Source organism: Bubalus kerabau, chromosome 6, assembly GCF_029407905.1.
Source record: "Bubalus kerabau isolate K-KA32 ecotype Philippines breed swamp buffalo chromosome 6, PCC_UOA_SB_1v2, whole genome shotgun sequence".
In the NCBI taxonomy this organism is placed as follows: domain Eukaryota; kingdom Metazoa; phylum Chordata; class Mammalia; order Artiodactyla; family Bovidae; genus Bubalus; species Bubalus kerabau.
In genome coordinates this window covers 57,871,988-57,897,896 of record NC_073629.1, presented here as the reverse complement: position 1 = coordinate 57,897,896, position 25,909 = coordinate 57,871,988, and the positions used below count along the sequence as shown (strand labels likewise).

Here is a 25,909-nt window from a genome sequence, read left to right as displayed (position 1 = left end):
AGTAATAGAAGTAGTCTTGTTCAGACTTCAGAGGAAATGATAGGCCTTGACTGAACCGAGACCTCAAAAGGAGTTACACAACAAGCTGCTAATCAGCATAAATGGTGAAAGTAGTTTTGGGGAAATAACAAATAAGGATGGGAATAAATCACAAGGAATGGAATGAGTTACTAAGTTTCCTGAGCCTTGAGAATCTGGCCAGCTCCCAGGGATCAGTGAACATTCTGAGACATGACTAGCGATACCAGCATTTAGCTTATTAGTCAGAACTGTATATTTACATGATGATTATCAGCTTGCAGTTTGGCAATAAAAGCAGGACTCCTTTGGACGGCACCTTGAAGTCTTACGTGTGGGTGGACACATGCCTGGGACTTCTCAATTGAGGACTCCAGAGTGCTATTCCAGGGTTTTCCAGCATTGCCTGAATCTGGATGTAGGTATGTCCCCAGTTTGGTGATGTATATATTTGTTTCTTGTTATACTACTTGTGGATCTTCCAACTGGCACTCCAAACTGGATCTAAATGTAGAAGCTTTTCTAATTTGGTGATATATGTGTATATATATACACACACACACATTTATTTCTTGTGGCAATGTATATGTGTGTGTTAGTCGCTTGCTCATGTCTGAGTCTTTGCGATCCCATGGACTGGAGCCTGCCAGGTTCCATAAAATTCTCTAGGCAAGAATACTGGAGTGAGTTGCCATTCCCTTCTCTAGGAAACTACCCAACCCAGGGATCGAACCCAGGTCTCCTGCATTGCAGGCATTTTCTTTACCATCTGAGCCACCAGGGAAGCCCCCTGGTGATGTACATATGTATATATAATTATCTCTATATTACTTGTCCTCATATTATAACATTACTAACATAATAACCTTCCTTATTTCCTGCTTATTTAAGAGTAGAGTGGTTATTTTACTGGTCAATCCTCTGAACCTGAAACTGAAAGTGTTTCAGCAGATCATAAATCTTTTGGCAGAACAGAGATACAAATGACTATGTATAAAATAAATAAGCTACAAGGGTATATATACACACATATATATCTCTATGTTACTTGTCCTCATACTGTAACTTACTACTAACATAATAACCTTCTTTATTTCTTGCTTAAAATGTAGAGTGGTTATTTTACTGGTCAGTCCTTTGGGCCTAAAAATGAGTGTTTCAGCAGACCATAAATCTTTCGGCAAAACAGAGTACAAACTGCTGCTGGGGCTGCTAGAGTCATATCTCTGAGTTAACAGATACATAAACACTTTCCTTACATTTCCAATAGGTTTATTGTAACATGCACAAAAATGGTGCTCAGTCTGAATGTTATTCTGTTCCTAACTTTGCATCTCTTGCCTGGAATGAAAACTTCAATGGTAAATTTGATTAACAATGGGTATGAAGGCATTGTCATTGCAATTAACCCCAGTGTGCCAGAAGATGAAAAACTCATTGAAAACATAAAGGTGAGATAAAAATTTATTCATTTATTTTTATTTCATTAAGTATTTTCAACTCATGTTGCTTAATCATAAACATTCACACAGATTTATAACTTTCCAAAACTGCTTTGACAATACTCATCATTTATATGGCATGTATCTAAACTGTCAAGATTAATATCTGCTTAGTGTAAATATTATGTATCATATATTAGTAGCATTAGTTAGTCTCTAATGAATTATAAAAGTCAAACTACTAATGTTTTTTCAATACAGTAAGCTAAAATAAAGACCTTCAAGCTACTGGAGAATGATTTTCAAGTTTTATCTTTATGAAGTTTACTTTTTATAAGGTTTAAATAACTAACCTACATTTAAACCCTCTCTAGAGCTCATTATCTTATACATTTTTTCAATTTTTTTCATTCTTTATATTTGTTCAATTCTGAAAATTTTGAAATTCTTAGATTACTAATTACCCTTGTATAAACTGAGAGAAGTTAAGTGATTTTTATAGTCATATAATAAGTAGCAAAAACAGAATTTGAAGCCAATAACCTATATATTTTTAGAAAATTACTGCTTGATAAAACTTTGCATTTTATGAGCATGTTCCATATGAGAAGATAACTCAAAATGAATCTAGCAAAATAGTTTTTTCAATTAACAGCAATCTAAAATCTACCAAACTTCAAACTTCCAGCCCAATTTTAAGCATCTCTGTTCAGTTCAATAAGGAACTTGCTAACAGACTCTGAGTCTTAATCACCTTTATATCTCACCTAACACCCTCACTCTCAGCTCCAACCCATCATGCTGAATGCAGATATGGATAAATAAAAACTAAAGAATTAATTTCTAAGTATACAAAAATGAGAGTCTATAGACTACAGAGATACAGTAAAGAATAATCTATTTTTCAGTTAGTCTTTGACAAAATATTTGGGGAAGGGTGCTTATTGTTTGTATGTATACTCTCAAGTTCATTGTGAAATTGTTACTACTAGGTAATTACAATTAAATTGTTACTACAATTTAATTTTGTCAGGAAATGGTAACTGAAGCTTCTACTTACCTGTTTCATGCCACCAAACGAAGAGTTTATTTCAGGAATGTGAGCATTTTAATTCCAATAACCTGGAAATCAAAATCTGAGTACTTCATACCAAAACAAGAATCATACGACCAGGTAGGGAATTTTATTTAGCTCCTAAACTATTTCTTTCTGTCTGTGATTTTTAAAAATTAATACTCATAATTTTTTAGTAATTACTAATGACTACTATTTAAATTAGCAATTTTGCTGGTCTTATTTTAGATGAAAAATTTCTTGTTTCTATTGTTCTTGGGGTCTGTTTTGGTTTGTTTGTTCTGCTTTTTAGGCAGATGTCATAGTTGCTAATCCTTATCTAAAATATGGAGATGATCCCTATACACTTCAATATGGAAGGTGTGGAGAAAAAGGAAAATATATACATTTTACTCCAAACTTCTTGTTGACTAATAATTTCCACATCTATGGGTCCCGAGGTAGGGTTGTCTATTTTATACTTCTATTTTTATTTCCACTGGAAACAAATGTAACATTGTGATTAATGTATTCTTAAAATTTTTAAAGGAAAAAATACCTTTGTTTGGAAATTTATTGGTTATGTTCAACTAATTATATTTCTTTTTCTATGTGTGTTTAATAATAAAATTAATTTTAAAAAGCCATTTATTGATACCAACCCAGTTTAACTTCTTTGGGCTAATGAAAGTTGTCAATTTCTAGATTTCCTTGACTGAATTAGATTGATTATGTGGGAAAGGGAGACTTAAAATATAAGGAGACTGGATTTAAATACAGGATTCCCCACTATCCCAAAGAAGTGTTCCTACGCAACCATTCATAAGTCAAAATGGTATACAGCAAGAAGCAATTACCTGAGGACACATCTTGCTAACAGATGCACAAAATATGTCGAGATATAGCACAGATGATCACAGACAGAGTTCAGATCTATAGGGTTTGATACCGAGATGCTAAGCACAGAGAAGCTTGATGATGCCGCTCTTCCTGCTCTGCTTGTGTGCTGTTGTAAAACTGCTGGCTGCAAAACAAGTGCTGAATACTATTTCAGCTTTTGACCTTTTTTTCATAAAAGCAAAATTCTTCTTTGAATTTCTTTCCATTAGTGAAAACAGGTACTAAGATGGATTCTTCATAAAAGTGTAGTGGTTTAAATGAACTTTCAAAAAGCAGGGATATCTATAACGTAAATGCAAATTTATAAGTGGCAATATTCTCTCATAGGCAGAGTATTTGTCCATGAGTGGGCCCATCTCCGCTGGGGAATATTTGATGAGTATAATGTGGACCAGCCATTCTATATTTCCAGAAAGAACACTATTGAAGCAACAAGGTATCATCCTACTGAACAAATCTGTTTTCAAATTTTTTCATTTATGACTTTTTAATTTTCTATACTAGGCCAACAAAGGTCATCTCAATGGCTGAGTGCTTGCCCAATTAATGGCAAAATCCAACCTGTTGCACTATAAATATGTTGAACAACTTCTGTGTATTACACTTTGGAATAAAGATCAACCAAAATTTGGGAATAATTTCATTATCCATGGGGTTGTACTAAATAGCTGAGGAAAGAAGAGAAGTGAAAATCAAGGGAGAAAGGGAAAGATATACTCAACTGAATGCAGAGTTCCAGGAAATAGCAAGGAGAGCTAAGAAAGCCTTCTTCAATGAACAATGCAAAGAAGTAGAGGAAAACAATAGAGTGGGAAAGACTAGAGATCTCTGCAAGAAAACTGGAGATATCAAGGGAATATTTCATGCAAGGATGGGCACGATAAACAACAGAAATGGTAATTGACCTAACAGAGGCAGACGAGATTAAGAAGTGGCAAGAATACAGAGAACAACTATACAAAAAAAAATCTTAATGATTGGGATAACAACAATGGTGTGGCCACTCACCATGAAACAGACATTCTGGATTGTGAAGTCAAGTGGGCCTTAGAAAGTATCACTACAAACAAAGCCAGAGGAGGTGATGGAATTCCAGCTGAGCTATTTCAAATCCTAAAGGATGATGCAGTCAAAGTGCTACACTCAATATGCCAGCAAATTTGGAAAACTCAGCAGTGGCCACAGGACTGGGAAAGGTCAGTTTTCATTCCAATCCCAAAGAAGGGCAGTGCCAAAGAATGTTCAAACTACTGTACAATTGCACTCATTTTGCATGCTAGTAAGGTTATGTTCAAAATCCTTCAAGCTAGGCTTCAGCAGGATGTGAACCAAGAACTTCCAGATGTACAAGCTGGATTTAGAAAAGGCAGAGCAAACAGAGATCAAATTGCCAACATTTGGTAGATCCTAGAGAAAGTAAGGGAATTCCAGAAAAAACATCACCTTCTGTTTCATCGACTATGCTAAAGGCTTTGACTGTGTGGATCACAACAAACTGTGGCATATTCTTAAAGAGATGAGAACACCAGAGCACCTTACCTGGCTCCTGAGCAACCTATATGTTGATTAAGAAGCAACAATTAGAACCTGACATGGAACAACTGACTGGTTCAAAGGTGGGAAAGGAGTAAGTCAAGGTTGAATATTGTCACCCTGCTTATGTAACTTCTATGCAGAGTACATCATGCAAAATGTCAGGCTGGATATATCACAAGCTGAAATCAAGATTTTCAGAAGTATCAGCAACCTCAGATACATAGATGATACAACTGTAATGGCAGAAAACAAAGAGGAACTAAAGAATCTCTTGATAAGAGTGAAAGAGGAAAGTGAAAAAGCTGGCTTAAAACTTAACATTCAAAAAAATAAGATCATGGTATCTGGTTTCATCACTTCATGGCAAATAGGTGGGGAAAAAGTGAAAACAGTGGCAATTTTTACTTTCTTGGGCTCCAAAATCTTTGTGGACAGTGACTACAGCCATGAAATTAAAAGATGTTGGCTCCTTGGAAGAAAAGCTATGACAAACCTAGGTAGCATATTAAAAAGCAGAGACATCACTTTGCCAACAAAGGTTTGTATAGTCTAAGCTATCATTTTTCCAATAGTCATGAATGGATGTGAAAGTTGGACCATAAAAAAGACGCTGAAGAATTGATGCTTTCGAATTGTGGTGCTGGAGAAAACTTTTAAGAATCCCTTGGACAGCAAGAAGATCCAATCAGTCAATCCTAAAGGAAATTAGTCCTGAAGGACTAATGCTGAAGCTGAAGCTCCAATACTTCTGCCATCTAATGTGAAGAGCCAATTCACTGGAAAAGACCCAGATACTGGCGAAGATTGAGGGCAGGAGGAGAAGGGGGTGACAGAGGATGAGATAGTTGGGTGGTATCACCAACTCAATGGACATGAATTTGAGCAATCTCTGGGATATGGGGAAGGACAGGTAAGTCTTAGTGTGCTGCAGTCCATGAGGTCACGAAGAGTTGAACCTGACTTAGCAACTAAACAACAACAAATTATCAGAAGAAAAAGAAAGAAAAAAGTTGTAACCTAAACCTTAAAATCTGAGAATTAGAGTTCAACTTTCTACCCAATCTTTCATTCCATTTGATTCATAGCTTTTCAATGTGAATCTGTTTCATTGAAATTAACTAAACTGTTACAACCTCCTGTTAAATATATTTCATTTTCATTTAATCTTGAGCTTAAAGAAAAGAAGTACTTTTCATAAGTAAGAAAACTGATTTTATAAGGAAAAAACTGGGCAGATTTAGATAGGTCCTATTTATGAATAGACAAGATATTTAAATTAAAACTATCAGGCACATGGAGTAGTTAATGCGTACGAAAGAACAACTGAAATCAGTGTAATAGGAAATAAGTCTTTAGGATAAAAATTAGAAAAAAGAGGTGTGGTAGAAAAATGCCTTTGTGTTGTTTGCTTTATGTGTACTAAGCCACCTAGAATCTTTCAACAGCCTAGGCTTTCAACCCAGGACACTAATTAATCTCACCTCTTCCCATGCAACTCCTCCCAGCACCACCACCCTTATTCAGACAACGCTTGCTCATCCTTTAAGGCTCAGTTTAAATGCTTCTTCCGTAAGTGTCTTTCCTTTCCATCCACTTGGGGTTATATATCCTTGACACTGTTCCCAAAGCAATGTGCATGGGCTTCTCTCACATACAAATATACATAATACTTGTATTTATATATGTGTATATGTAAACACTTATATAGCAATATACATGTGTATCTATAAAAGTATATATGTAGCATACATAAGAAATTTAAGAGAGTGTTAAGAATAATGCTGAATCTTCCCTACCCATTAGGGAGCAACTCCTCTGTGTCTCTTAATTCAACTTCCACGTGCCTGTAAGGAATTATCATTTTTAGCTCAAGGTCACAAGCAACAACTATTAATAAATACAAACTAACATCATTGTTCTTGTTGAAACTGATAGTAAATGGGTAGGACGCTGTGCCTACTTTTGTTAAAATGGAATGCTGGTACATGGTCTATAGCAAAATATCACTGAGGGAATGATTTTAGGATATTAATATTTATTCATAATTTCTCTGGCCTTCATGGATAAATGTAATCTAATACTTTCACCATAGATGTTCAACTCATATTACTGGTATTAATGTGGTTTTCAAGAAATGCCCGGGAGGCAGCTGTATAACAAGGCTATGCAGACGTGACCCTCGGACAGGGCTGTATGAAGCAAAATGTACATTCCTTCCAGAAAAATCCCAGACTGCAAAGGAATCCATTATGTTTATGCCAAGTCTCCATTCTGTAAGTACCTTCTTTTTCTAGTCTCACAAAGGAAGCCTTTGGGGAAAATTAATTAGGGAAGCTGAATTTTCCATACCAATAGAAATAAGGAAAGTTACTAAGACAGTTAATTAACAGCTATTTTATTCAGTCCTGTGTATCCAGCCCTGTCAGTGTGTATCTGGAAATTATTCCACCCTTTCTCACTATTCTGTTTTCTTTTGTTTTATTTTTCCTTCAGAGGTAGAACTGTATCCTTCTTATTAGCATCACAGAATTTCATATAACATTGCTTTCCTCAATTGACTTCTGTGGATTTATGTCTAGAACTGCAACTTTACTTTTAATTTTTTCTTCTAAGTGTTATTCAATTCATACTACTTTTCCAAAGTAATTCATTCTGTACCTTTGGAAAGTACTGACAGTCTCTGTTTTCCATTACCTCCACGCTAAAGTACACTAAGTTTTGCAAAGTGATATTCTGAAAACATAAATGGCTCTGTCTCTACAGAACAATAAAAGCAGAATGGTTCACAATCACAAATCTGACCAATTAAAAAATAACAACACAATAATTCAAGTTCTAAAGCTAATGTTTGACTTGAAATATCTGGTTAAATGTATGAAGCTCAGAAGAGAAGAACAAGTGCCTTTGAGTTAGACAGAGCCGATATAAAACTCCAGTCTGTCATTTTAAAGCTGTATCACTAAGAGCAAATTGCTAAATCTAAGATTTTAATTCTCTAGCTTTTTAAACAGAAATTATAATACTCACTTTTCAGTGTTACTGTGGTTAGTTTTATAAGAATTAATATAAATAAAGTATGATCACAGTACTTAGCATAAGGTGAGTACAAAATAAACTTAAAATTTTTCATTTTTTAAATGTATAAAATATTTGGATAATAGGGAATTGTCTCTTTCTCTGGGTAAATTCAACTTAATTAATGTAAGCATATTATAGTTACCTAATGAAAGTTTCCAAACACATAAAAAAGACTTTTAAATACAAAACCTATGAAGTTAAAAAAAACTAATCAAAATAAAGCATACTACCTCTAGGTTTAAAAGGCGCAAGTTTTCATAAATAAAATTACTAATAACATAGACTTCTAAGGGTAGAGGTTTGTAAAGGCCTATTATTTCCAATAAGATTTAAAATTGGGAAATCTAGGGCATTAATAATGAAAGACTTGAGTAAAAATGTAGACTTTATATTTTCTTCTAAAACTCCTAAAGAAATCCAATGAGATATTTAAGTATAAATTGTTTTCCAGCCTAATAAAGTTCCCTTCTGGGAGTATTTGAAGTGTGATTCTAGATCTTTCATTGTAATCTGTGCATCTGGATCCACAAAGGTAGCCAAAGAATTGAGCATCCAAATAGATATCAGATCACATAACACAAGGGGATAATTGGAAAATGTACTGTCTGCACCAAACTATAAATTCCAAAGCATTTGCCTATGAGGAGATAACTCATGCTGCCTACCTGGAAAATAAATAACAATGAAGAAAGAAAACGATGTAATTGAAATATGTAGCACAACTAACTATATAAGATACGGCTCAGAGATAAATACTGTACCTTAACTATATATCTTGTATGTAATAATATTCCCTTCTAATTATTGTAACATAAACTAAATATACTGCGTAGCATCTATACCCAGGGCATAAGCTCAGACCCAGGAGAAATATGCTCTGAAATAATGAATATTCAAGTCCATTATATTCTTCCTTGAAATTTCATTACTCCCACAACTTAGGCAGTTGTGTCAGCCATCATCGTCCCCCAGTGTTATGATCAACCTATACCTAAAAGAATCACCAAATGACTTTCCAGTGCATACTGACAATTTCACTTTGCTTTCTTTCCACTCAATATACAAAATGGATGTGAGAATGTTAGATTATGAAATAATTTTTACTTGTCAAGAGATAAAATCTGTGGAGGACGTATAAGACAGCCAAGTATATGTTTGGAAAGGAAGGTAATGCTTCATCAGTTACCTATTATTGTCTTTCAATTGATTTTTTCCAGGTGACCGAATTTTGTACAGAAAAAACACACAATACAGAAGCTCCAAACCTACAAAACAAAATGTGCAATGGCAAAAGCACATGGGATGTAATCATGAACTCTGTTGACTTTCAGAATACATCTCCTATGACAGAAATGAATCCACCGACTCATCCTACATTTTCATTGCTCAAGTCCAAACAGCGGGTAGTCTGTTTGGTACTTGATAAATCTGGAAGCATGTCTGCAGTAAGACGTTTATTTGTTAGCTCTCCTAATTAAGATATTTAAGCTAATACAAATACAATTTAATCTTAGGTTCAGCTCTACTAAGCTAAGTAAAAAATATTTTTATTATTCTAACAAATTTTAGTACGATGATTTTATGTGGACAAGCACTAGAGGATAATATACTAAAATAAAATAAATGTTAAAGTTATTGTATCATGGATGATGTCTATTCTTTAACTTTTAGTTCTAACAAACAGGAAGTAACACAACTGAACAAAGAGAAAAGACAAAAATCACCCATAATTCCACCACTGAGCATGTCATTCCTATTTTTTTTCTGTTCATGTATTTGTCTTTCCTCCTCAAAAATGTGATATCTTACATAATTTTTATAATATGATTTTTTTACTTACTATATCTTAAATACTCCCCAAGGAAAAAAATGATTACATGACACAATTTTTAATGACTGTATCATATGCACATAATATAGTCAACTCCCCATTATTGGATATTTTTGTGATTTTAAACTTCTTATCAAAAATTATATTGCAAAAAACATTTTTGTGTGCATCTTAAAATGATTTCCTTATTGTTAAAAAAGAAGGTATAAATTTTTAAAGACTTTCCCAAGTAAGGCATGACTAATTTTTAATTTTTCATTAATATTCTTTTTAATATAATGAAGCTAAACTCTAAAAGAGTAATCAATTATTATCATGATCTCTGACCCATAAACTTTGTCTTTCACCAATCTGTTAGGATTGGAGGAAACTCAGGAATTGTTCAGACATCTTTTTTCTTACAGGAAGACCGTCTCTTTCGAATGAATCAAGCAGCAGAACTATACTTGATTCAAGTTATTGAAAAGGGATCTTTAGTTGGGATGGTTACATTTGACAGTGTTGCTGAAATCCAAAATCATCTAACAAGAATAACTGATGATAATGTTTACCAAAAGATCACTGCAAGTCTGCCTCAAAAAGCTTATGGTGGAACTTCAATTTGTAGAGGGCTCAAAGCAGGATTCCAGGTAAAATAAAAATGCTTTTCTAAATATCATTCACATTTATTGTTCCTTTTAATTTTGTCCAGCTCTCTTGGAACAAGTGTCATGAGCTTAGCTGCTACTAAGTCACTTCAGTCATGTCCGACTCTGTGCGACCCTATAGACGGCAGCTCACCAGGCTCCCCCATCCCTGGGATACTCCAGGCAAGAACACTGGGGTGGGTTGCCCTTTCCTTCTCCAATGCGTGAAAGTGAAGTCGTTCAGTCGTGTCCGACCCTCAGCGACCCCATGGACTGCAGCCTTCCAGGCTCCTCCGTCTACGGGATTTTCCAGGCAAGAGTACTGGAGTAGGGTGCCATTGCCTTCTCTGATGAGCTTAGAGGTCTCTTATTTAAATAATTTTAGAAGAATTTCTATTGTCCGTACTCCTGAAAAACTGAGTTCCACTGAGAAGTGATTAAAGGGAAGAAAAATTCTGTGAGCACATAATCATCATGATTTTACTGAGAAACTCCTCTTTTCTTTAGCATTACATAGCCTGAATCACTGAGGAAAAAAATAATGCTGTTAAGGAGATTGTAGAAGAGGGAGATTAGTAATATTTTTATATTATGGATAAAGAAAACCTCAGTTCATCAAATTAAATTGACATTTAAAAATCACAAAAAAAGAGGTAGTTCCTCAAGCATAGTACCAAACTCAAGATATGTGGGTAGAAGTTTATTGAAATAAAAATTGTGAAATCAAAAGTTGCAAGCAACTTTTGAGCACTATATTCAATGGCATCCAGTACTCATCTGAATTTCTTCCAACATAAGACAGCCCTGTTTTAGCTTATTTGTATTCTTTCAGTCACAAAAACGAAAACTATTTCCTTCCCTTCATTGATTCTCTCATTGCCTCCACTAAAAAGTGGAGATTGTTACTCGTATCTGGGCCACTAGTTAATGTCATCTCCTGGCTTTCCTTGTGATGTATAGTTGCTGTAAAGCATATCAGTTTTAGAAAACACATAACTTCCAGACCCAGACAAACCTGAGATTGTGGTTCTGTTATTCACTAGTAAAAGGACCTTGGATGAGTTATTCAACTCAGAAAATCTGTTTCCTCAATTAATGAAATATGGAAAGTAATAGTTGTTGTTGTTCAGTTGCTAAGTCATGTCCAACTCTTTGCAATCCCATGGACTACAGAACGCCAGGCTCCTCTGTCCTCACTATCTCCCGGAGTTTGCTCAAACTCATATCCATTGAGTCAGTGATGTTATCTAACCATTTCATCCTCTACCACCCTTTTCTCCTCCTGCCCTCAATTTTCCCTAGCATCAGGGTCTTTTCCAATGAATCAGCTCTTGGCATCAGGTGGCTAAGGTATTGGAGTTTCAGCTTCTGCATCAGTCCTTCCAAAGAATATCCAGGGTTGATTTCCTTTAGGATTGACTGGTTTGATCTCCTTGCTGTGCAAGAGACTCTCAAGAGTCTTCTCCTGCACCACTCGAAAGTATCAATTCTTTGGCATTCAACCTTCTTTATGGTTTAACTCTCACATTCGTACATGACTACTGGAAAAACCATAGCTTTGTCAGCAAAGTGATGTTTCTGCTTTTCAACACATTGTCTAGGCTTGTCATAGCTTTCCTTCCAAGGAGCAACCATCTTTTAATTTCATGACTGCAGTCAATGTCTGCAGTGATTTTGGAGCCCAAGAAAGAAAATCTGTCACTGTTTCCACTTTTTCCCCTTCTATTTTTCATGAAGTGATGACACCTGAGGTCATGATCCTCAGACAACCACTCTGCCTTCCTGCATTTCTTTTTCTTTGGGGGAAAAAGAAATAATAGTACTTATTTCATTTAATTATGAGAACTATGTCAGACTATAATCGCTCCCCTAATGTTCATAGCGGCATCATTTAAAACAGCCAAGATATAGAAGCAAATCAAGTGTTCATCAAGAGATGAATGAATAAAGAAGATGTAATGCACGTAGGGCTTCCCTGGTGGCTCAGACAGTAAAGAATCCACCTGCAATGCAGGAGACCTGGGTTCAATCCTTGGGTTGGGAAGATCCCCTGGAGAAGGGCATTGCAACCCACTCCAATATTCTTGCCTGGAGAATCCCCATGGACAGAGGAGCCTGGCGGGCTACATCCATGGGGTTGCAAAGAGTTGGATACGACTGTGTGACTAACCACAGCACAGCACAGTGTGTAGGTATGTATATATACATATATACTATGGAATATTACTCAGCAAAAAAAGGAGATTCTGTCATTTTCAACAATGTGGATGGACCTACAGGGTATTACACTTAGTAAATAAGTCAGACAGAAAAAGACAAAAACTGTGTTATAAATTATATGCTGAATCTAAAAAATAACACAAACAACTGTATATAACAAAACAGACTCACAGATATAGAGAAGAATCTAGTGATCAGTGGGGAGAAGAGAGAGGAGGCTGCAATATAAGGATATTGTATTAAGAAATATAAACTACTATGTATAAAATAAATAAGCAACAAGGATACATTGTACAGCACAGGGAAACATAGTCATTATTTTGTAATGACTTTAGAATATAATTCACAAAATAGAAAATTTGTATGTTGTACACCTGAAACTAATATAACATTGTAAATCAACTATAATTCAATAAAAATATTAAACAAGTACTCAAGAAAGGATTGCTATTAAAAATCATAATTCTTATATATGTTTATTCAATTCTAAAATATGAGAGTGCTATATTTTGGGAATGTGTTACACTGTTTGCACACATTGATTCATATATGTTTTTATTAATATGCTTTGATATATTTCTTACAACATTTTGACCAGACTCTATAGCTGAAGAGATTATATCATATCATCAATACATTCAAACAAGTAAAAACCTCTTAATTATTTATATAATGAAATCATGTTTTTACTTACAGAATCATAATAAAATGTCTGAAATTTATTAAGTACATATTACATTAGTGCCTATGTTAAATGCTTTACATTCATAATTTTACTTTATTGTTATCATTACTATTTAGTCAGGCACTATTACCATGCCCATTTTGCACACAAAAACTGATTTTCAGAGTAATTAAATATCTTTCTCAAGATCATATAGTCAGTAATTGGCAAATCCATGGTTCAAAACCTGATCTTTCTTACTCTGAAGTTCAAAAAAGTAATCATTACACTGAGCTATTTATTGGGCTTCCCTGATAGTTCAGTTGGTAAAGAATCCAAGCTATTTATAGAACCCTACTATAAATATAAATTATATTTATATACATAAATGAAAGACTGCTGCTGCTGCTGCTGCTAAGTCGCTTCAGTCGTGTCCGACTCTGTGCGACTCCAGAAACGGCAGCCCACCAGGCTCCGCCGTCCCTGGGATTCTCCAGGCAAGAACACTGGAGTGGGTTGCCATTTCCTTCTCCAATGCATGAAAGTGAAAAGTGAAAGTGAAGTCGCTCAGTCGTGTCCGACTCCTAGCGACCCCATGGACTGCAGCCCACCAGGCTCCTCCGTCCATGGGATTTTCCAGGCAAGAGTACTGGAGTGGGGTGCCATCGCCTTCTCCAAAAGACTAAACACTAGCTATTCTACTTGGCAAATGGCAGAGCTAGAATTTATTCTCAATTTGTCTGAGTAAATTGTCTTAGTCACTACTCTTAGTAAAAAAATCGGGAAAATACTCCTCCAAATTATAATACTTGATAAATTCATGAACCCTTCATGACACATCAATTTTTCTTCCAGGAAACCCTGAGATTCTTCAATTATCAACTCGCTTTTATGCACTAAAAAGCACAAGTCACATCATTTAACTTTGCACACTGGCCTTCAGTCACAGCTTTACAAACGTCTAGTCTGCAAACTTTCAAAACTGTCTGGGTCATCCGCCTCTGTCCCAAGTACCTCCTGAGATAATAATAATAGCTAACATTCACTGAGTATTTGCTGTGAGTTAGATAGTGTTCTAAGTGTTTTATTCTTTCTTTCTTGGGTAGTTTGCATATATGTGAAAGTACTGTTAACATTCTGCCTTTGGAAACCTACATGACCATTGTACATTACACTCATTTTCAAACCAACTCAACCTGGAATGACAATACAAACAAAGTTTCCCTTTGCCTACTCGGATGCATAATGACTTCTCCAAGACCAAAGAACAAGTTTATTCTTAGTTTATTTAGATATAATCTAATTAATAATCTGGGTTTTCACTATCAGGCAATTATTCACAGTGACCAGAGGACTTCTGGTTCTGAAATCATACTATTAACTGATGGGGAAGATAATGAAATAAATTTATGCTTTGAGGATGTAAAACGAAGTGGTGCAATCATCCACACCATTGCTCTGGGACCTTCTGCTGCCAAAGAACTGGAGACATTGTCAAATATGACAGGTAAACCTTTGAAATAGAATTTGAATACATACATTTTCAGTTTCTCTCATTCCAGGGGCTCTTTCCCCTTAAACTACAAACTGCTCAAAATTTTCCTGTCCTAAAAAATCAATCTTTGTCCTTTCCTTGTCCTCATCCTTCAAATTAATGTCTTTCTTCTCCCCACTCCCATTTTCTATTTCTACCTATACTAGCTTCTTTTAACATTAGTCAACATTTTCTGTCTTCATTCATTTCTCATAACTTTTACCAGTACCATCAAGATGAACCTTCTTTCTCCATGGTCACTAAGGACTTACTCAAGTGCAGTTCCAAAATTCTTGGAATATTCAGTATCTTATCTGCTTAATCTTATAGTAGAGATTCAGATAGCACTATTTCATTGAGGAAGAAATGTAAGACCTAGAGAACACAAATTATTTGCCCAAGGATATAGTCAGAGACCTGAATACCAAATCTTGCTCTCTGTAATCCATTCTTTTCCAGCTTCTGACACCTAAATTATCTCCTTCTTCATTAACTCCTGTATCATTTATTATCTGCTTTTAATCAATTTTACTTTATTCTAAACTGTCATTCTCTAATTGTTTTGGTGTATCTTAGATATAACCAGAGAATAAGCAGCTGGTTTAAAAAAAATCATTAATTTTCATAAAATTATTTAGAGATTACATCAGCTTTACTAATGTGGCAAGCACTTAAATCTAATGATTAAAAACATTTTTTTGGCCAGTTTTTATTTTTTTCTAATATATTTTCAGCAAGGTTTACTTATTGTAGCATTACATCTAGGATACTGATATAATAAAAGTTCCTAAGGTCTGGGAAATTCATCTTTTGTAAGTTTAAAAAGAAATTTTAAAATGTATTTTATAGGACATTTATTGATAAGTATTATAGTATTTTATTGATAAGAGCATAATAGCAAACGATTTTCCCACTTAAAATTAGTATCATATGGAACATTCAGTCAGTTCAGTCACTCAGTCATGTCTGACTCTTTGCGACCCCATGGACTGCAGCACACCAGGCTTCTCTGTCCATCACCAACTCCCAGAGCTTACTCAAACTCATGTCCATTGAGTTAGTGATGCCATCCAACCATCTCATCCTCTGTCATCCCCTTCTCCTCCTGCCTTCAATATGGAATATTATGCAGTCATACAAAAGAACAACATATTGTCATTTGCAGCAACATGGATGGACCCAGAGATTGTCAAACTGAGTGAAGTAAATTAGAGAAAGACAAATATCATATGATATCATTTATATGTGGAATCTAAAAAACTAGTACAAATGAACTTATTTACAAAATGAAAATAGAGTACCATATGTAGAAAACAAACATGGTTATGGTTACCAGGGGCAAAAGGAGTAGGGGAGGGATAAACTGGGAGATCGGGATTGATATATCAACACTACTATATGTGTGTGTGTGTGTGTTTGTGTGTCTGTGTATGTACCTACTGTATAGCACAGGGAACTCTCTACTCAATATTCTTTTTTTTTTTTTTTAATGATTCAGAATTCCTTTATTAGTGCAGCTTTTGAGTCAGAGACACCTGTTTTAATTCCACCTATTCACTTATTTCACTCATTGAGTTTTTTAAAATTTCACTTATTACTTAATCAATTTCTTGTGTTCAGTAAGTTCTTTTTTTTTTAATTTAATTTTATTTTTAAACTTTACAAAATTGTATTAGTTTGGCCAAATATCAAAATGAATCCACCACAAGTATACATGTGTTCCCCATCCTGAGCCCTCCTCCCTCCTCCCTCCCCATACCATCCCTCTGGGTCGTCCCAGTGCACTAGCCCCAAGCATCCAGTATCGTGCATCGAACCTGGACTGGCAACTCGTTTCATACATGATATTTTACATGTTTCAATGCCATTCTCCCAAATCTTCTCAATATTCTGTAATGATCTATATGGAAAAAGAATCTAAAAAAGAATGGATATATGCATTTGTATAACTGATTTATTTTGCTGTATACCTGAACTAACACATTGTGAATTAACTATACTCCAATAAATTTTTTTAAAATAAAATTAGATTATAAAAGTAAACAAAATTCCATTTTAGGAGGATATCGTTTTTATGCCAATAAAGACATAACTGGCCTTACTAATGCTTTCAGTAGAATTTCATCTAGAAGTGGAAGCATCACTCAGCAGGCTATTCAGGTTGGTATCTTTAAAAAATTCTTTGCCTTTTCACACTTGTAACAAATATTTATTATCCTAAATAGTAATTTCTTTCTCTAATAAATAACTTATCTGCCTGAAAACATTTTGGGTGTCCAGAAAACATCCTTATTGAATTTGCTTTATGTAATATTTACAGACACTTTTTCTTTGATTCTTCTATTTTTATCAATATAAATGCATTTTATTTGCAAAATTCTTCAAAATAATTCTTAGTTATTTTAATTAAAATCTTAAAAGTATATTTAGAATTACTCTGAACTGACTAAACTTTGAAATGTTATAACTGGAATAACAAATCAGTTTCATGTGATTTGTTTATATTTACGTAACAGTTGGAAAGCAAAGCCTTAAAAATTACAGGAAGGAAAAGAGTAAATGGCACAGTGCCTATAGACAGTACAATTGGAAATGACACTTTCTTTGTTGTCACATGGACAATACAAAAACCAGAAATTGTTCTCCAAGATCCAAAAGGAAAGAAATATAAAACCTCGGATTTCAAAGAAGATAAGTTAAATATTCGGTCTGCTCGTCTGCAAATACCTGGTATTGCAGAGGTAAGAATATTTTTTATTTTCTCCATGCTTTATCAACCAATTTTAAGGAAAAAAATGAAAATAACATCTTATATGGGAGTAGGAAAATATTACAAAAGCTCTCAAATAGTTTTTTTTTTTTTTTTTTTAATTTTTAGACAGGTACTTGGACTTACAGCCTTCTAAATAATCATGCCAGCTCTCAAATGCTAACAGTGACAGTGACCACTCGGGCAAGAAGTCCTACTACACCCCCAGTAACTGCAACAGCTCACATGAGTCAACATACAGCACATTACCCTAGCCCAATGATTGTTTATGCACAAGTCAGTCAAGGGTTTTTGCCTGTACTGGGAATCAGTGTAATAGCCATTATAGAAACCGAAGATGGACGTCAAGTAACATTGGAGCTCTGGGACAATGGTGCAGGTAATAACAATCTGCATCTACTTCCACTGAACTTAAAATCCTACTATAGTCACATGCCTCAGAAGTCATTTATTTCCTATATATGCTAATGACACATATTTTAGGTGAATTAAATTTAATTTTAATGTTTTTAAAGCTTTCTAACTTTTTACTTAGTTATCTTGTCTAGGTATAGACATGAGTACATTTATCTTCTTTGAATTTTATAAGTAATTTTATTTTTTCCATGTAAAATGAAAAAAAAGATTTTTATTTTTTCCAACAGCACAATAATTTTTTATTTTCGTTAGTGTCAGTGTTTTGCATATCTTTTTCCAGTTTAGTTATATTTTCCTTTTTTGTTAGGATTATCTTATGAAATAATAATATCTAATATTAACTGAATGCTTACTATGAATTAGACCTTTTCAAAGTCAAGATGTGGCAATTTGTCAACCCAAGCTTCGAATTCAAGTAGTCTGATTCTAGGGTTCATATATTTTAGAAAATTGTGCTATACTATCTCACAAAAGAGCTTCCATCACTAGTGCTCATGCACAGCTGATATTGTCATATTTTACTTTGTTGTATGTCTAATATAACATTTCAATATCAAGGTGCTGATACTGTCAAGAATGATGGCATCTACTCAAGATACTTTACAGATTACTATGGAAATGGTAGATACAGTTTAAAAGTACATGCACAGGCAAGAAACAATACGGCCAGGCTAAATTTAAGACAACCACAGAACAAAGTTCCGTATGTTCCAGGCTACGTTGAAAACGGTAAGTGGCATTAAAACAAATGTGTCATTTATTTAGGTAAATTAATGTGGCAAGCATTCAAAATAAAAAGTACTGTGGAAAACCTAACTATATAGTTATATAATCACCTCTCTGTTTCAAAATCATATTTATGATAAGGGAACTAGCATAGGACTATACTTACAATATGCTTTCTTTACATCTCCCTGAGTTCACTTCATTTATATTGAAAAAAATTTACTGTGGCAAGCACTTTGCTAGATGTTTGAGCTACAAAAATAAATAAGGCACCATCATTGTCCTTGGAGAATTTAGAATCAAGAAGACAGATAAGTTAAATGATAGGACTAACACTTCATAATGTCTCCTCATCAATTTTAAAATGACACCAATAGAACAAGCTCTTTTTTTCACTAAAAGCTGTTACTTTTTCTTTTTTTTTTTTAATTTTATTTTATTTTTAGACTTTACATAACTGTATTAGTTTTGCCAAATATCAAAATGAATCCGCCACAGGTATACATGTGTTCCCCATCCCGAACCCCCCTCCCTCCTCCCTCCCCATTCCATCCCTCTGGGTCGTCCCAGTGCACCAGCCCCAAGCATCCAGTATCGTGCATTGAACCTGGACTGGCAACTGTCTCCTCATCAATTTTAAAATGACACCAATAGAACAAGCTCTTTTTTTCACTAAAAGCTGTTACTTTTTCAATGGCTGCTATCAATCAACATTAACTATCTACAGCTGCAAATGAGATTATCAGAAAAGACATCACAATACGAAAAGTTACAAAATTGCTTTTTTTGGTAGGTAAAATTATACTGAACCCACCCAGACCTGAAGTCAAAGATGACCTGGCAAAAGCTAAAATAGAAGATTTTAGCAGACTAACCTCTGGAGGGTCATTTATTGTATCAGGAGCTCCTCCTCCCGGTAATCACTCTTTTGTGCTCCCACCCAGTAAAATTACAGATCTTGAGGCTAAGTTCAAAGAAGATTACATTCAACTTTCATGGACAGCCCCTGGCAATGTCCTAGATAAAGGAAAAGGTAAGTTTGATGTTACATTTTAAAATATTACATACATTGGCTTTCATTTGCTATTTTCTAATGTCCTATTTATAAATAACATGCATAGATGGTCTACTATGGGTCACCTATTTATGTATGTGAAAACATAAGCCTGAAGAGATAATGAACTGCCCCAAATTACTTCTATTTTAATAAATTAGTAGTTAAACTCACTCTCATCAGATCATGTTGTGCCAAACTGCCTGTCAAAATATGAACCATCTTAGAAATTACTTTAAGAAGACTGACTTAACAGCTTTCTGTTGCATTCCTTTCTCCCTAACAGGTAAAATTTTTTCTAAGTATATCTGTACTTGAACAATTTCATTCATTCATTGACCTTTTTTTAAATTTTCAAATGTTGTTAGGTTCGTAAGAAATAATCCCTATTGTCAACAGTTAGGTGGAAAAGACACTTTCTGCAAATAAACAGATAATTTTACAGAATATGATAAGATACGCCATTGGATAGCCAGTTCTAGTTGAGAGTTAAGATCAAAAGGTATATCTTAAAGGGCTTTTCAGGGAAGACTATTACTGACCTAGGTCTTAAAGAATGAGAGAAGTTAGGAAAGTTGAGTGAAGACGTCCCAGAGAGAGGATAATATGCAGAGATTTAGCTATGAAGTTTGAATTAAAGTTCAATGCCAAATTATCTTATTCATTCAAGTTCAGTTCGATCACTCAGTCATGTCTGACTCTTTGTGACCCCCATGGACTGCAGCACACCAGGCCTCCCTGTCCATCACCAACTCCCGGAGCTTATTCAAAGCTTATTCATGTCCATCGAGTCGGTGATGCCATCCAACCATCTCATCCTCTGTCGTCCCCTTCTCCTCCCACCTTCAATCTTTCCCAGCATCAGGATCTTTTCCAATGAGTCAGTTCTTCACATAAGGTGGCCAAAATATTGGAGTTTCAACTTCAGCATCAGTCCTTCCAATGAATATTCAGGACTGATTTCCTTTAGGATTGACTGGTTTGATCTCCTTACAGTCCAAGGGACTCTCAAGAGTCTTCTTCAACACCACAGTTCAAAAGCATCAATTTTTCGGTGCTCAGCTTTCTTTATAATCCAGCTCTCACATCCATACATAACTACTGTAACTTCCTCATAATAAATTGCCCACATTCTTAAAAGTTTAAATCACTTTTAGCTTTGCTTTAAATTTAACCGAATTAAATTAGTGTTTATTGAATGTCTACCATATTCCAATGTTGTGCTAGACTAGCAGATTCTCATAGGATAAAGCCAATCTTGTTATTTTCCCTTTAAGGTGGTAAAATGAAAGCAATATGCATATCAACAGACAATATCTCAGAGGTTGTTAGTGCTGAAAAGCCACTTTAAATGCTCTTTCCCTTGTGTTATAATACATTCCTTACTATAGGCCCTCTCAAAAGAAACAATGCTTCTTAATCTTTCATTTCCTATGTAGCTATATTTCTCTTTGTCATTATTATACAATGAAAAAAATCATTCTAAAGTCAAAGGAAACATAAAATACCTATGAAGAGCTCTTGTACTTCAATACTGAGACTCTTATCATGACAGCTTCTGAAATACACTTGACCATTAAAAATATGGTGAAAAGAAAAAATACTGCCACTTAGAAATCCATAAATGAAATTATCTGACTAAATGTTTAATTCTAAAATTGAATTCAGTTAAGACCAAGTCTTTAGATCAAGACTGGATTCACAATAAATGTTCCTTATACTGATTATAGAAACTAAAAGATGGAATAAAATATTTCATACATACATTGGGAAAGAAAGAACTTCACTGTGTTTAAACTCAAATACCTAAAACAGGTGGGATCTGATCTCCCTCTCTCCTGGTAACAAATAGGAAGATGTAGTTCTACCAGATTTTACCCCTAGTCATTACAAAAGGAAGTATTAGCAGTACCAAAAAATAAATAATTATCTATATAATTTTAAAAGAAAAACTTAAGCTTGAAAGTGAAAGTGAAGTCTCTCAGTTGTGTCCAACTCTTTGTGACCCCATGGACTGTAGCCTACCAGGCTCCTCCATCCATGGGATTTTCCAGGCAAGAGTATTGGAGTGGGTTTCCATTTCCTTCTCCAGAGGATCTTCCTGACCAGGGATCGAACCTGGGTCTCCCACACTGTAGGTAGATGCTTTACCATCTGAGCCACCAGGGATCTGTGATAAACTTAAGTTTACTGGGACCCAATTTCCATACCAGTCATATATGCAAATCAGACTAGATGACTTGGAAATACTAAAACATGTAGATATAATTTTAATATTTTATGATCCACTAATTTTGTCATTTTGGGCATCAACTGAATAACTATTTTTGGCCAAAAAGTAGTATTTTTATTAAAGTATAATTGACCTATGACACTAAGTTAGTTCGTGGTATATAATATAGTGATTTGATATATCTATACAATACAAAATGATCACCACTTTAAGTCTAGTTACCATCTGTTACCATACAAAGTTACTATAGTATTATTGACTATACTCTCCATTCCATACATTTCATCCTCATGATTCATTTATTTTGTAACTGGAAGTTTGTACCTTTTAATCTCCCTCACCTATTTCACTCATTCCCCCTACTCACCTCCCATTTAGCCAATGCTTGTTTGTTCTCTGTATCTATGAGTCTATTTCTAGTTTGTTATATTTGTTCATTTGTTTTGTTTTTTAGATGCTACATATAAGTGAAATCATATGGTATTCATCTTAGCTGTCTGACTTAATTCACTTAGCATAATACCCTCTAGGTCCATTCACGTCACAAAACACAAGATTTCATTCTTTTTATGAGTGAGTAATATTCCATTACAGGTTTGTTTGTACACACACCACATCTTCTTTATCCATTCACCTATCAGTGGATACTTAGGTTGTTCTATATCTTGGCTACTGTGAATAATGCTGCAATGAACATAGAAGTGCATATATCTTTCTGAATTAGTGTTTTTGTTTTCTTCAGAAAAACATTCAGAAGCAGAATTGCTGAATTGTATGGTTGCTCTATTCTTGATTTTAATAACATCCATACTGTTTTCCATAGTGGCTGCACCAATTTACATTCCCACCAACAGGATGAGAAGGTTCCCTTTTTCTCCACCTTCTCACCACACTTGTTATTTGTTGTCTTTTTGATAATGTATGTTCCGACAGGTGTGAGGTAGTTTTAATCTGCATTTCCCTGATGATTGCTAAGACTGGGCACCTTTTCATGTCCGTTGGGGCCTAGAAGTAATTAAGGAGGTCAAATACATGCCAAACACAGTACCAGGTACTCTAGTTCATACAAAAGGAGTATAAAACATATTTTTGTCCTAAAGAATAGTACATTCAAACTGGAAAGATAAACTGAACCTCTATAAAACTGGAAAACTAAATTTCATGCAATAGAGTTCAGGGAAGAGAGTTACCAAGGGATGAAATACATGACCAAGACTTCATTAAGAAACTGGACCTCCTATTGGGTGGGCCTTGAAGAATAAGTACAATTTGCATAGATAGGGAGAGGGAGGCACATTCCAGGGATTCATGTCAAGGAGAAAAGGAATCAAATAATATGATCAAAGTCAAGAAAGCAAAATATCACAATGAAATATTTAAATTAAATATTTAAATATTACTTAATTCACTTAATTCACATTAATTCACATTTAATTCATACATTTCATCCCCATGATTCATTTATTTTGTAACTGGAAGTTTGTACCTTTTAATCTCCCTCACCTATTTCACTCATTCCCCCTACTCACCTCCCATTTAGCCAAGGCTTGTTTCTTCTCTGTATCTATGAGTCTATTTCTAGTTTGTTATATTTGTTCATTTGTTTTGTTTTTTAGATGCCACATATAAGTGAAATCATATGGTATTCATCTTATGAATGGATGGATGGATAGTTAGATGGATAGATCCACAGAAATTAAATGCAGAGAGGGTATGAAGAGTAGTGGACTAGATCAGATTGATAGGACTATTTATTAGAAGACCCAAATGTGAGGCATAGGGCCTGAATTTAAAAGAAAACAATAAATTTAAGCTACTCACCACATACTTAGAAAATATTCAATATTTCATGAAAAAATAAAGTCACTGCAAAAAAAGATATCTTATGTCTTATTGTTCATCGCATTTCATGTTAAAATATATTTCTTTATCTATGGCTCTTGTAGATTTCTAAAGCATTTTGAATGAAACATTTGTCAGCATCTTTCTTTCCTTTCTTGATACAATAACAATAATAATAGCTAATATTTCAAACATTTATTAAGTTCCAGACATTGTGCTAAACACTTTTCATGTATTATTATACATTATATTATATAATGTTCATATATAAAATTCCATAAATATTTGTTGAATTGAATGACTGATTCTCTTTTTTACAGATAAGAAAACTAAGGTAAGAAAGATTAATTAAATTTTTCTTTGTTACAGCTAGAAAGTAGAACTAAGGTACAAATTTAAGTCTGCCTAGCTCCTAAACATGTTTAATTTTTAGTACACATTCTAAATTCTCTGCCTTCCTTTGCTCTTTGTCTTTATCCCTGGCTCCCACTCTATTTATCTGCTTTCCTACTCATACGTCCTAGTACTCCCTTTCTCAGCTTATTGAAAAATAATATAGACAAAGGGTATTGAATGTTACTGAATGTCATTACTATACTCAAACATTACTGTGTTCCTTGCTCTAAATCAAAAGTAGACTCAGTTCTTCATATTTCTATTTTTAAATCTATATTCCATTTTTAGTAATATACAATTCTGAATTAAATTCTTTGTGATTAGATAACTAGATAAAAAAAACTGTTCATATATGTGTTCTTAAAGAAGATGGAATAACCAAACAAAAAAACCAGTGTGCATTCCTGATGGACCCCTAAATATAAACTGATGTGATAGCAATAAGGCATCCTAGTGATCCTAACATACATGAAATATCTATTTATTTTCCAGCCAACAGCTACGTTATAAGAATAAGTAAGAGTTTCATGGATCGCCAAGAAGATTTTGACAATGCGACTTTAGTGAATACTTCTAATCTAATACCTAAGGAGGCCGGCTCAAAAGAAAATTTTGAATTTAAGCCAGAACATTTTAGAGTAGAAAATGGCACCAAATTCTATATTTCAGTCCAAGCCATTAATGAAGCCAATCTCATCTCAGAGGTTTCTCACATTGTACAAGCAATCAAATTTATTCCTCTACCAGAAGACAGTGTCCATGATCTGGGTACCAAGATTTCTGAAATCACTCTGGCAATTTTGGGATTACCAATGATTTTCTCTATATTTTAAACTAGGAAGTGTGTCAGCACTGATAACCAATGTTATACATAGTTGGTACACATTTATTTAGGATTTAATTTGCTGTTTTCTTGTTGTTCAGTTGCTAAATTGTGTCCAGCTCTTTGCGACCCCAGGACTGCAGCATGCTAGGTTTCCCTGTCCATCACCAACTCCCAGAGCTTGCTCAAATTCATGTTCATTTGAGTCAGTAATGCTATCTAACTATCTCATCCTCTGCTGTCCTCTTCTCTGTTTACCTTCAATCTTTCCCAGCATTAGGATCTTTTCCAATGAGTCAGCTCTTAGCATCAGGTGACCAAAATATTGGAGTTTTCAGAAACAGTTCTTCAAATGAATATCCAGGGTTGATTTTCTTTAGGATTGACTGGTTGATCTTGCAGTTCAAGGGACACTCTGGAGTCTTCTCCAGCACCACAGTTTGAAAGAACCAGTTCTTTGGTACTCAGCCTTCTTTATAGTCCAAGGCTCGCATCTATGCATGACTACTGGAAAAACCATAGCTTTGAGTAAATGGATCTTTGTTGGCAAAGTGATGTCTCTGCTTTTTAATATACTGTCTAGGTTTGTCATAGCTTTCCTTCCAAGGAGAAAGGGTCTGTTAATTTCATGACTGCAATCACAATAGTCAGTGATTTTGGAGTCCAAGAAAGAAAATCTGCCACTGTTTCCACTTTCCCCCCATCTATTTGTCACAAAGTGATGGAACCAGATGCCATGATCTTA

At 34.5% G+C, this 25,909-nt stretch overlaps 1 protein-coding gene and 1 long non-coding RNA gene across 2 annotated transcripts in view; one reads left to right on the top strand and one right to left on the bottom strand.

Moving 5' to 3' along the window:
• The window catches only part of LOC129656165 (uncharacterized), a 59,631-nt gene that overhangs the window by 16,182 nt on the left and 17,540 nt on the right, over positions 1-25,909 (bottom strand). The window contains exon 2 of the long non-coding RNA XR_008716244.1: positions 19,692-19,833. This is a non-coding gene — a long non-coding RNA (uncharacterized LOC129656165). The remainder of the gene's footprint in view (positions 1-19,691; positions 19,834-25,909) is intronic.
• LOC129656164 (calcium-activated chloride channel regulator 1-like) lies at positions 1,311-25,174 on the top strand. Its single transcript, XM_055586906.1, has 14 exons — positions 1,311-1,469; positions 2,494-2,634; positions 2,828-2,975; positions 3,742-3,850; positions 7,043-7,223; positions 9,246-9,473; positions 10,264-10,488; positions 14,699-14,876; positions 16,963-17,063; positions 17,420-17,644; positions 17,782-18,052; positions 18,649-18,819; positions 19,610-19,849; positions 24,834-25,174. Exons 1-14 carry the CDS (start codon positions 1,311-1,313, stop codon positions 25,172-25,174), a joined length of 2,718 nt encoding a protein of 905 aa, XP_055442881.1.